This window comes from Panulirus ornatus, chromosome 17, assembly GCF_036320965.1.
Source record: "Panulirus ornatus isolate Po-2019 chromosome 17, ASM3632096v1, whole genome shotgun sequence".
NCBI classification, from domain to species: domain Eukaryota; kingdom Metazoa; phylum Arthropoda; class Malacostraca; order Decapoda; family Palinuridae; genus Panulirus; species Panulirus ornatus.
In genome coordinates this window covers 57,468,552-57,480,958 of record NC_092240.1, presented here as the reverse complement: position 1 = coordinate 57,480,958, position 12,407 = coordinate 57,468,552, and the positions used below count along the sequence as shown (strand labels likewise).

At 41.2% G+C, this 12,407-nt stretch overlaps 1 protein-coding gene across 4 annotated transcripts in view; it reads right to left on the bottom strand.

Annotated features, from left to right (window-relative positions):
* Positions 1-6,444: 6,444 nt before the first annotated feature.
* Positions 6,445-12,407, bottom strand: part of Rich (Guanine nucleotide exchange factor subunit Rich) — a 349,449-nt gene continuing 343,486 nt past the window's right edge. For all 4 annotated transcript variants that reach the window (XM_071672678.1, XM_071672679.1, XM_071672681.1 and 1 more), the window contains 2 exons: positions 8,812-8,987; positions 6,445-6,916 (listed from right to left, as the gene is read on the bottom strand). In XM_071672678.1, the coding sequence (XP_071528779.1) occupies positions 6,445-6,916; positions 8,812-8,987 (648 nt within the window). The remainder of the gene's footprint in view (positions 6,917-8,811; positions 8,988-12,407) is intronic.

Sequence of the window (12,407 nt, the reverse complement as noted above, 5' to 3'; positions counted from 1 at the left end):
TAACATATGTGACTGGCAGAGAATTACTGACAAATGTGACTGGCAAAAAAGTACTGACACATGTGGTTGGCAGAGAAGTGCTGACATATGTGACTGGCAGAGAAGTACTGCCACATGTGGTTGGCAGAGAAGTACTGACATTTGTGGTTAGCAGAGAAGTACTGACAAATGTGACTGGCAGAGAAGTACTGACACATGTGGTTGGCAGAGAAGTGCTGACGTATGTGACTGGCTGAAAGTACAGACATATGTAACTGGCAGAGAAGTACTGACACATGTGGTTGGCAGAAACGTACTGACATATGTGACTGGCAGAGAAGTACTGACATATGTGACTGGCAGAGAAGGACCGACACATGTGGTTGGAAGAAAAGTACTAACACATGTAGTTGGCAGAGAAGTACTGACATATGTGACTGGCAGAGAAGTACTCACACATGTGGTTGGCAGAGAAGTACTGACATACGTGACTGGCAGAAAGTACAGACATATGTGACTGGCAGAGAAGTACTCACACATGTGGTTGGCAGAAACGTACTGACATATGTGACTGGCAGAGAGGTACTGACATATGTGACTGGCAGAGAAGGACCGACACATGTGGTTGGCAGAAAAGTACTAACACATGTGGTTGGCAGAGAAGTACTGACATATGTGACTGGCAGAGAAGTACTCACACATGTGGTTGGCAAAGAAGTACTGACATATGTGACTGGCAGAGAAGTACTGACATATGTGACCGGCAGAGAAGTAACTGACATATGTGACTGGCAGAGAAGTACTGACATATGTGGTTAGCAGAGAAGTACTGACATATGTGACTGGCAGAGAAGGACTGACATATGTGGTTGGAAGAGAAGTACTGACACATGTGGTTGGCAGAGAAGTACTGATATATGTGACTGGCAGAGAAGTACTGACACATGTGGTTGGCAGAGAAGTACTGCCATATGTGACTGGCAGAGAAGTACTGACATATGTAACTGGCAGAGAAGTAAGTGACTTATGTGACTGGCAGAGAAGTACTGACGTATGTGGTTAGCAGAGAAGTACTGACATATGTGGTTGGCAGAGACATACTGACATGTGTGGTTGGCAGAGAAGTACTGACATATGTGACTGGCAGAGAAGTACTGACATATGTGACTCAGAGAAATACTGACATATGTGGTTGGCAGAGAAGTACCGACACTAGTGGTTGGCAGAGAAGTACTAACATATGTAACTGGCAGAGAAAAACTGACATGTGACTGGCAGAGACGTACTGACATATGTGACTACCAGAGAAGTACAGACATATGTGACTGGCAGAGAAGTATTGACATATGTGACTGGCAGAGAAGTACTGACATATGTAGTTGGCAGAAAAGTCCTGACATATGTGACTGGCAGAGAAGTACTGACATGTGTAACTGGCAGAGAAGTACTGACATATATAAATGGCAAAGAAGTACTGACATATGTGGTTGGCAGAGACATAATGACATCTGTGGTTGGCAGAGAAGTACTGACATGTGACTCGCAGAGAAGTACTGATATATGTGACTGTCAGAGAAATACTGACATATGTGGTTGGCAGAGAAGTACCGACACAAGTGGTTGGCAGAGACATAGTATGACATCGTGGTTGGCAGAGAAGTACTGACTTTGTGACTCGTCAGAGAAGTACTGACATATGTGGACTGGGGGGACAGAGAAGATACTGACACATGTGGTTGGCAGAGAAGTACTAACCATAGGTAAGTTGGCAGAGAAGTACTAACATATGGACATACTACATATGTGACTGGCAGAGACGTACTGACATATGTGACTGGCAGAGTACTGACATATGTAGTTGGCAGAAAAGTACTGACATACGTGGTTGGCAGAGAAGTACTGACATGTGACTGGCAGAGAAGTACTGACATATGTGGTTGGCAGAGAAGTACTGACATATGTGGTTGGCAGAGAAGTACTGACATATGTAAATGGCAGAGAATTACTGACATATGTGGTTGGCAGAGAAGTACTGACATATGTGGTTGGCAGAGAAGTACTGACATATGTGACAGGCAGAGAAGTACTGACACTTGCAACTGGCAGAGAAGTACTGACATATGTGACTGGCAGAGAAGTACTGACATATGTGACTGGCAGAGAAGTACTCACACATGTGGTTGGCAGAGAAGCACTGACATATATGACTAGCAGAGAAGTACTGACATATGTGACTGGCAGAGAAGTAACTGACATATGTGACTGGCAGAAAAGTACTGACATATATGGTTAGCAGAGAAGTACTGACATATGTGACTGGCAGAGAAGTACTGACACGTGGTTGGCAGAGAAGTACTGACATATGTGACTGACAGAAGTACTGACATATGTGACTGGCAGAGAAGTACTGACATATGTGACTGGCAGAGAAGTACTCATATATGACGGGCAGAGAAGTACTGACATATGTGGTCAGCAGAGAAGTACTGACATATGTGACTGGCAGAGAAGTACTGACACAAGTGGTTGGCAAAGGAAGTACTGACATATGTGACTGGCAGAGAAGTACTGATATATAAGGTTAGCAGAGGAGTACTTGGCATATGTGACTGGCAGAGAAGTACTGACATATGTGACTGGCAGAGAAGTACTGACATATGTGGTTGGCAGAGAAGTACTGACATATGTGACTGGCAGAGAAGTACTGACATATGTGGTTAGCAGAGAAGTACTGACATATGTGACTGGCAGAGAAGTACTTACACAAGTGGTTGGCAAAGATTAGAGTACTGACATATGTGACTGGCAGAGAGTACTGATATATAAGGTTACCAGAGAAGTACTGACATATGTGACTGGCAGAGAAGTACTGACATATGTGACTGGCAGAGAAGTACTGACACATGTGACTGGCAGAGAAGTACTGACATATGTGGTTGGCAGAGAAGTACTGACATATGTGACTGGCAGAGAAGTACTGACATATGTGACTAGCACAGAGTACGACTTACTGACAGGCAGAGAAGTACTGACACTTGTGACTGCCAGAGAAGTACAGGCATATGTGACTGGCAGAGAAGTACTGACATACGTGACTGGTAGAGAAGTACTGACATACGTGACTGGCAGAGAAGTACTGACATATGTGACTGGCAGAGAAGTACTGACACTTGTGACTGCCAGAGAAGTACAGGCATATGTGACTGGCAGAGAAGTACTGACATACGTGACTGGTAGAGAAGTACTGACATACGTGACTTGCAGAGAAGTACTGGCATATGCAGCTGGCAGAAAAGTACTGACATGTGGTTGGCAGAGAAGTACTGACATATGTGACTGGCAGAGAAGTACTGACATATGTGACTGACAGAGAAGTACTGACATATGTGACTGGCAGAGAAGTACTGACATATGTGACTGGCAGAGAAGTACAGACACTTGTGACTGGCAGAGAAGTACTGACATATGTGACTGGCAGAGAGGTACTGACATATGTGACTGGCAGAGAAGTACTGACATATGTGGTTGGCAGAGAAGTACTGACACATGTGGTTGGCAGTGAAGTACTGACATGTGACTGGCAGAGAAGTAATGACATATGTGACTGACAGAAGTACTGACATATGTGACTGGCAGAGAAGTACTGACATATGTGACTGGCAGAGAAGTACTCATATATATGACGGGCAGAGAAGTACTGACATATGTGGTCAGCAGAGAAGTACTGACATATGTGACTGGCAGAGAAGTACTGACACAAGTGGTTGGCAAAGGAGTACTGACATATGTGACTGGCAGAGAAGTACTGATATATAAGGTTAGCAGAGGAGTACTGGCATATGTGACTGGCAGAGAAGTACTGACATATGTGACTGGCAGAGAAGTACTGACACATGTGGTTGGCAGAGGAGTACTGACATATGTGACTGGCAGAGAAGTACTGATATATGTGGTTAGCAGAGAAGTACTGACATATGTGACTGGCAGAGAAGTACTGACACAAGTGGTTGGCAAAGGAGTACTGACATATGTGACTGGCAGAGAAGTACTGATATATAAGGTTACCAGAGAAGTACTGACATATGTGACTGGCAGAGAAGTACTGACATATGTGACTGGCAGAGAAGTACTGACACATGTGGCTGGCAGAGAAGTACTGACACATGTGGTTGGCAGAGAAGTACTGACATATGTGACTGGCAGAGAAGTACTGACATATGTGACTAGCACAGAAGTACTGACATATGTGGTTAGCAGAGAAGTACTGACATATGTGACAGGCAGAGAAGTACTGACATTTGTGACTGGCAAAGAAGTACTGACACATGTAATTGGCAGAGAAGTACTGACATATGTGGTTAGCAGAGAAGTACCGACATATGTGACTGGCAGAGAAGTACTGACACATGTGGTTGGCAGAGAAGTACCGACACATGTGGATGGCAGAGAAGTACTGACATATGTGCCTGGCTGAGAAGTACTGACATATGTGACTGGCAGAGAAGTACTGACATGTGGTTAGCAGAGAAGTACTGACATATGTGACTGGCACAGAAGTACTGACATATGTGACTGGCAGAGAAGTACTGACACATGTGGTTGGCAGAGTACTGATATATGTGGTTAGCAGAAAAGTACTGACATATGTGACTGGCAGAGAAGTACTGACACATGTGGTTGGCAGAGAAGTAATGACACATGTGGTTGGCAGAGAAGTACTGACATATGTGACTGGCAGAGAAGTACTGACATATGTGACTGGCAGAGAAGGACTGACATACAGTGACTTGCAGAGGACTGACATACTGTGACTGGCAAAGAAATGCTGACATATTATGAATGGCACAGAAACACTGCCATATCACGAGTGGCAGAAAGGTAATGACATACTACGACTGGCAGAGGTACTGACATATTGTGACTGAGAATATCCTCATCCTAATGTGCCATTAACAACGTTAAAAGTGTGCAACAGCAACAAAAATATAAAAGCAGTAAAATGTAGCCTTTTGTATCATGTTGGTAACACTACTTTAAACCATGTTAGTGACTCCTGACATATGTATCATGCTAGTAATGTTACTTTAATCCATGCTATTGATTCTTCTCACTCAAAATGTGACTAAGAAAAAAAGACATGGACAGTATTCATAGCTATAGTTCCTTCTGAAGGTAACTATAAATACATTCCACAATCTTATCTATGTAGTAAGCATGACATAATTCACATAACATGAGGGCATGTGACATAATTCATATATCACAAAGACCACTTGAAAGAATTCATGTATCAGGAAGACCACATGGCATAATTCATATATCATGAAGACCACATGACATACTTCAAGTATCTGAAGACCACTTGATTCATGTATCACAAAGACCACAAGACATAATTCATGTATCACACAGACCACATGACTTGATCATGAGGATAAATATACCTGCCACAATCACCTCATTAAGCCTTGCTGATCACTTTCAAACAAACACTGGGATGACTATATACACCTTCCTACCTCAGTCAGTATGAAATCAGAAAAACTCAAAACTACTTACCAGCTTGCTGGACAGCTTTTAAGGTTATCAATAACAGAATCTTGCTAGTCACCTGAAGCTTGACTCAGTACTATGATTCTTAGGCATGTTGCAAGTTTTAAATGGCTAACACTATGAGCAGTGGCAACCCATTTGCATACCCACTGCAGTTCTTGTGATTCTTAAAGCTGGTGAATACTTAATCATCTATCAATGCAAATGACCAAACATATAGGTGGGAGATGCTGAGTAAGCTCTAACTGACTAGTGCTCATACCTTTCTAAAGAAACATGACCCTGAACTGATTTTCAAGACAAAAGCTCTTCCAACTATAGATGAAAGAGTTAACTTCCCGAAAGAGCATGTTCTCTGCTACCTGGATCACTAAAGATTTAAATTTTCATGAAAATTCTTCTCACATGGTATCACAGCATTTAAATTCCCATAACTACACAGAGAAATTAAATAAATCGTGAGGCAACAATTTTGAAAAGTATAACTAAATATATGACATTCAAAGTCTTAACCAAAGTGCACTCCATAAAGATGCCACTTCAACAATGGGAGAGTCAATTCTGAAAACTAGAATGCCAGAGAAGCTTCAAGGTGGTAGTGCCATCCAGAAGCAGGTTTAGTAAATACTGGAATGCTGTTTAAATCAATAATAGACAGTAAACAAGCAATCACTCATTTTGGGTGCTTTAACAATCTCTGTCACTGCAAGTTGGACTTCACTGGTTGGGTACTCAAACCGCATTACTGTAAAGTCAGACCAAGCTCATGTTCCTATAGTTCATCTGATGTCTACGGCACAAAATAGCTGGAATTTATCTAAAACACAACTTCATCACATAAGACATCTTTAGATAACCAGAATTATCATATTCAAATTGTACAGCTTCAGAGGGCAGAGGTGAAATTCACAATTAAGAAATCACACAGGCAGCACTGCCACCTTCTTCGATAGCAGGCAAAATGTCATTCTCTGCATCTAAAAGGTCCTCTTTTGAAGCCTGTGATAAAGTTTCTTCTGGAAGAGGTTCCCCAGCTGTTGAGGTCTGGCGAGGCAGTAAAGATATTCTTGGAAGACTGGAATGTGGCAATGGCTGTTGTAGTTGATGCTGGTGATGCAACTGTTGTGATTGTTGAACTGGCTGCTGGTTTTGCAACTGTTGTTGTTGTTGACTTTGTTGTTGATGAGAAAGCATTTGGGGTAAAGTTTGTCCAGCAGACCTGAAGGGGGTCTCTTGATTTGATGAGGGGTCAGATTCATGGCTAGTGGAGGATGGGCGAGAAGAAGAGGGGCTTGGTGTTTTGGATGAATCTCTTGTGCTGGCTAGCCTTTCTAGCACCTTAACTTGACTCATTATGGCTCCAAGAAAATTCTGATAGCCTAAACTGTGGAAAAAAGATGATTTTATTGTTAAATCTCACATGCTGAAATTCATTTTTATTTCAGTATCAAAACTAATGGGCAAATATGAAAATTATATACAAATATATATTTCAGGGTATATATATATATATATATATATATATATATATATCGAGGATGTAAGGCATGTGTACGTGTAGGAAGAGAGGAAAGTGATTGGTTCTCAGTGAATGTAGGTTTGCGGCAGGGGTGTGTGATGTCTCCATGGTTGTTTAATTTGTTTATGGATGGGGTTGTTAGGGAGGTGAATGCAAGAGTTTTGGAAAGAGGGGCAAGTATGAAGTCTGTTGGGGATGAGAGAGCTTGGGAAGTGAGTCAGTTGTTGTTCACTGATGATACAGCGCTGGTGGCTGATTCATGTGAGAAACTGCAGAGGCTGGTGACTGAGTTTGGTAAAGTGTGTGAAAGAAGAAAGTTAAGAGTAAATGTGAATAAGAGCAAGGTTATTAGGCACAGTAGGGTTGAGGGTCAAGTCAATTGGGAGGTAAGTTTGAATGGAGCAAAACTGGAGGAAGTACAGTGTTTTAGATATCTGGGAGTGGATCTGGCAGCGGATGGAACCATGGAAGCAGAAGTGGATCATAGGGTGGGGGAGGGGGTGAAAATTCTGGGAGCCTTGAAGAATGTGTGGAAGTCAAGAACATTATCTCGGAAAGCAAAAATGGGTATGTTTGAAGGAATAGTGGTTCCAACAATGTTGTACGGTTGCGAGGTGTGGGCTATGGATAGAGTTGTGCGCAGTGTTTTGAAATGGTTTGGGCACATGGAGAGAATGAGTGAGGAAAGATTGACCAAGAGGATATATGTGTCGGAGGTGGAGGGAACGAGGAGAAGTGGGAGACCAAATTAGGGTGAGGGAGGGGGCAAAAGTTCTGGGAGCACTGAAGAATGTGTGTGGAAATCGATAACATTATCTTGAAAAGCAAAAATGGGTATGTTTGAAGGAATAGTGGTTCCAACAATTATATATGGTTGCGAGGCGTGGGCTATAGATAGAGTTGTGCGGAGGAGGGTGGATGTGCTGGAAATGAGATGTTTGAGGACAATATGTGGTGTGAGGTAGTTTGATCGGGTAAGTAATGAAAGGGTAAGAGAGATGTGTAGTAATAAAAAGAGTGTGGTTGAGAGAGCAGAAGAGGGTGTTTTGAAATGGTTTGGTCACATGGAGAGAATGAGTGAGGAAAGATTGACAAAGAGGATATATGTGTCACAGGTGGAAGGAATGAGAAGTGGGAGATCAAATTGGAGGTGGAAAGATGGAGTGAAAAAGATTTTGAGTGATCGGGGCCTGAACATGCCGGAGGGTGAAAGGCGTGCAAGGAATGGAATGAATTGGAACGATGTGGTATACCGGGGTCGATGTGCTGTCAATGGATTGAACCAGGGCATGTGAAGTATCTGGGGTAAACCATGGAAATTTCTGTGGGGCCTGGATGTGGAAAGGGAGCTGTAGTTTCGGTGCATTATACATGACAGCTAGACACTGAGTGTGAACGAATGTCGCCTTTGTTGTGTTTTCCTAGCACTACCTTGTGCACATGCATGGGGAGGGGGTTGTTATTTCATGTGTGGCGGGGTGGCGACAGGAATGAATAAGAGCAGACAGTATGAATTATGTACATGTGTATACATGTATATGTCGGTGTGTGTATATATATGTATACGTTGAGATGTATAGGTATGTATATATGCGTGTGGATGCGTATGTATATACATGTGTATGTGGGTGGGTTGGGCCATTCTTTCATCTGTTTCCTTGTGCTACCTCGCTACTGTGGGAGACAGCGACAAAGTATAATACATATAAAAATAATGAAGAAAATTACTGTGGTGCACATATAAAAAGAATGCTACACACCATTCAGTGTTTGTGAAGTGCAAAAGATCTTGTAATCCCGTAGTTAATCTAATTATGACTTGAGCAGGGACATCTGGAGCCCGAGCCAGGGTCACCACTCTCAACACAGCTAGGGCATCTCGCAGCACCACAGCAACCACCACACTCCACTCTAAGCACCCAGCCTCCAGAAACACCTGGAAAAAACACTATAGTTTATTCTACAATATATATAAGTACTTACAAACTACTGGCTAAACAGTTTTCAGCCTACTTGATCTAACAAGTTAATATCTGCATTTAATAAAAGGGACTTATGAATTATGAATTTGAGGCTTCTGTCAACACATTATGCAACTAGTACACAATATGACATTTAAGTGGCATTTGTCAGCCATGGCAAAGCAAGGATCAATGGTTTTGTCATCAGAGGTATATATCTTATCAAGCATAATTTTGCTGTATTTCCACTGAGCTCCATTAGCCCTATGCTGAAGTTTGGTGCAAATGATGAACAAATTACTCTTGAGGTCGCTTTCAACACTGCATGTAAAGTGGGTCAATTCAATCATCAAAAATATCAAATTTTAAATCTGTAAATTTTTATGATCTTCACATTGCTCTTGACAGGCAAACCCGGTATATTATGGTGAATGAAAATGACATGACCATAGTTTGGAAAAGTTTCAGTAAAACCTGCAAAGCAGTAGAAGGAACATTATGGTGAATGAAAAAGACATGACCATAGTTTGGAAAAGTTTCAGTAAAACCTGCAAAGCAGTAGAAGGAACATAAGTGCCAATGTAAAGTATATGGTCTACTTCTAGAACAAAGCCACAGTGATGGTATGGTGAAATAAAAAAGTGCCTGTTGCCTAAGAAAGTAATTCATATGAAATTCAAAAGACAACAAGAACAAACATTTTTTTTTTTTTTGCTTTGTCGCTGTCTCCCGCGTTTGCGAGGTAGCGCAAGGAAACAGATGAAAGAAATGGCCCAACCCACCCCCATACACATGTATATACATACACATCCACACACGCAAATATACATACCTACACAGCTCTCCATGGTTTACCCGAGACGCTTCACATGCCCTGATTCAATCCACTGACAGCATGTCAACCCCGGTATACCACATCGATCCAATTCACTCTATTCCTTGCCCTTCTTTCAACCTCCTGCATGTTCAGGCCCCGATCACACAAAATCTTTTTCACTCCATCTTTCCACCTCCAATTTGGTCTCCCACTTCTCCTCGTTCCCTCCACCTCCGACACATATATCCTCTGGGTCAATCTTTCCTCACTCATTCTCTCCATGTGCCCAAACCATTTCAAAACCCTCTTCTGCTCTCTCAACCACGCTCTTTTTATTTCCACACATCTCTCTTACCCTTACGTTACTTACTCGATCAAACCACCTCACACCACACATTGTCCTCAAACATCTCATTTCCAGCACATCCACCCTCCTGCGCACAACTCTATTCATAGCCCACGCCTCACAACCATACAACATTGTTGGAACCACTATTCCTTCAAACATACCCAATTTTGCTTTCCGAGATAATGTTCTCGACTTCCACACATTCTTCAAGGCTCCCAGGATTTTCGCCCCCTCCCCCACCCTATGATCCACTTCCGCTTCCATGGTTCCATCCGCTGCCAGATCCACTCCCAGATATCTAAAACACTTTACTTCCTCCAGTTTTTCTCCATTCAAACTTACCTCCCTATTGACTTGACCCTCAACCCTACTGTACCTAATAACCTTGCTCTTATTCACATTTACTCTTAACTTTCCTCTTTCACACACTTTACCAAACTCAGTCACCAGCTTCTGCAGTTTCTCGCATGAATCAGCCACCAGCGCTGTATCATCAGCGAACAACAACTGACTCACTTCCCAAGAACAAACATAATAGAGTAAATTTTGTACATTTGCATGGAGAGTGTAAGAGAGTACATGACAAAGCAAACATCAATATGAAGTGTATATTACTGAAAACAGCAAAAGAAACCCTAACTTTTACAGCTATGTTGGAAGCAATAGTCATTACCAAGTCAACTGGTCCATTAATCACAGAAAACTGTGACTTGGTTGAAGATAACAAGGCCATGGCAAAAATCTTAAATTACTTTTTTGCATCTGTATTTGCAATCAAAGACACAACCCAAGTCCTGAATCCAGTTTCACTGATAAGAGAGAAGAATGTCCTTCAAAAATTGACATAAAAGCTATAGACATCCTATCAGCAATAAATGGAATGAAAATAATAAAACAGCATGCCCTAATAAGCTTTCACTGAGGCCAATGAAAGAAGCAAAATATGAAACAGTTTAGCCACTGAATCCCCCTTTCAGCAAGTCACTTATTATGGGAAAAGTTCCAGATGAATGAAAGTTTAACCATGTAACACCAATATCAAAAAAAGGCAGTAAGTCACTGCCAAAAAATTATCTTCCAATTAGCTTTGTGTAAGTAGTTGGAAAACTAGAACTGTAAAGCATGATTTTCGATGAAACCATTCATACCTTGAAAATCTGCTCATGTTATTCAATGATATATTAAACATATATGACAAAAGTAAAGAAGGTGATGTCATGTAACTAGATTTCCATAAAGCATTTGATAAGATTCTGCATCAAAGGTTACTCACAAAAATTAAGTCACAGCATGAATGGGGTTATACTTTGGAGGATAGGAAACTGGTTGACTGATCGTAAACAAAGAAATGTGATTAATGGTCAAGCCTAAGAACGATTAGTCATAACAAGTGTAGCACAAGGATCATTCTTAGAACCAGTTCTCTTTCTCATATAAGTTGATGATACTGATCATGGGTTGCATTGCAAGATATCAAAATTTGTTGATTATACAAAACTAGGAAATAAATCCACAAATGAACTTGAATGTCTGCAGCTTCAAACTGACACAGACAAACTGATGGACTGAGCTCATAGGTGGCAAATGAATTTTAATATCAATAAGTGTAAAGTTTTACATATTGATGGCAAAAATGAAAAGGCAAGATATAGTAAGAATTTTGTTAAACTGCAAAAAGGTAAACTTGGGCATAATAATCTCTGATGACCTTAATCAAGTCAGCACTGCAGAGAAGCAGTGAAAAGAGTGAACAAAATTCTTGGATTCATGGGTATGGCCTTCAAATCTAAGTCCAGGGAAATCATCCTCACCCTTTACAATTCATTGATTTGTGTCACCATCTTAAATATTATGTTCAGTTTTGGTCACCTTTCCTAAAGAAAAAAATAGACACTGGAGAGAGTGCAGCGTCCAGCTACCAAAATGATTCCCGGCTAAGAAACAAATCCTAAGACAACAAATTAAACAACATTAATCTATTTAGCTTAGAAAAGAGAGGATTAAGAGGCCATCTAATTCAAGTACAAAAAATGATCAAAGGCTTTTATAATCTTGATCTATTAGTTCCTTAAGACTTGACTCATCTGATTTCACTCAAAGTAATGGATACAAACTCGTGGGCAAATGTTTTAACTCGAATGAGGTGAAGTACTTTTTTCAACAGACTTGTCAACATATGGAACGATTTACCAGTTAGTTTGTTTAATGACCGTAAAAAAGATACATTAA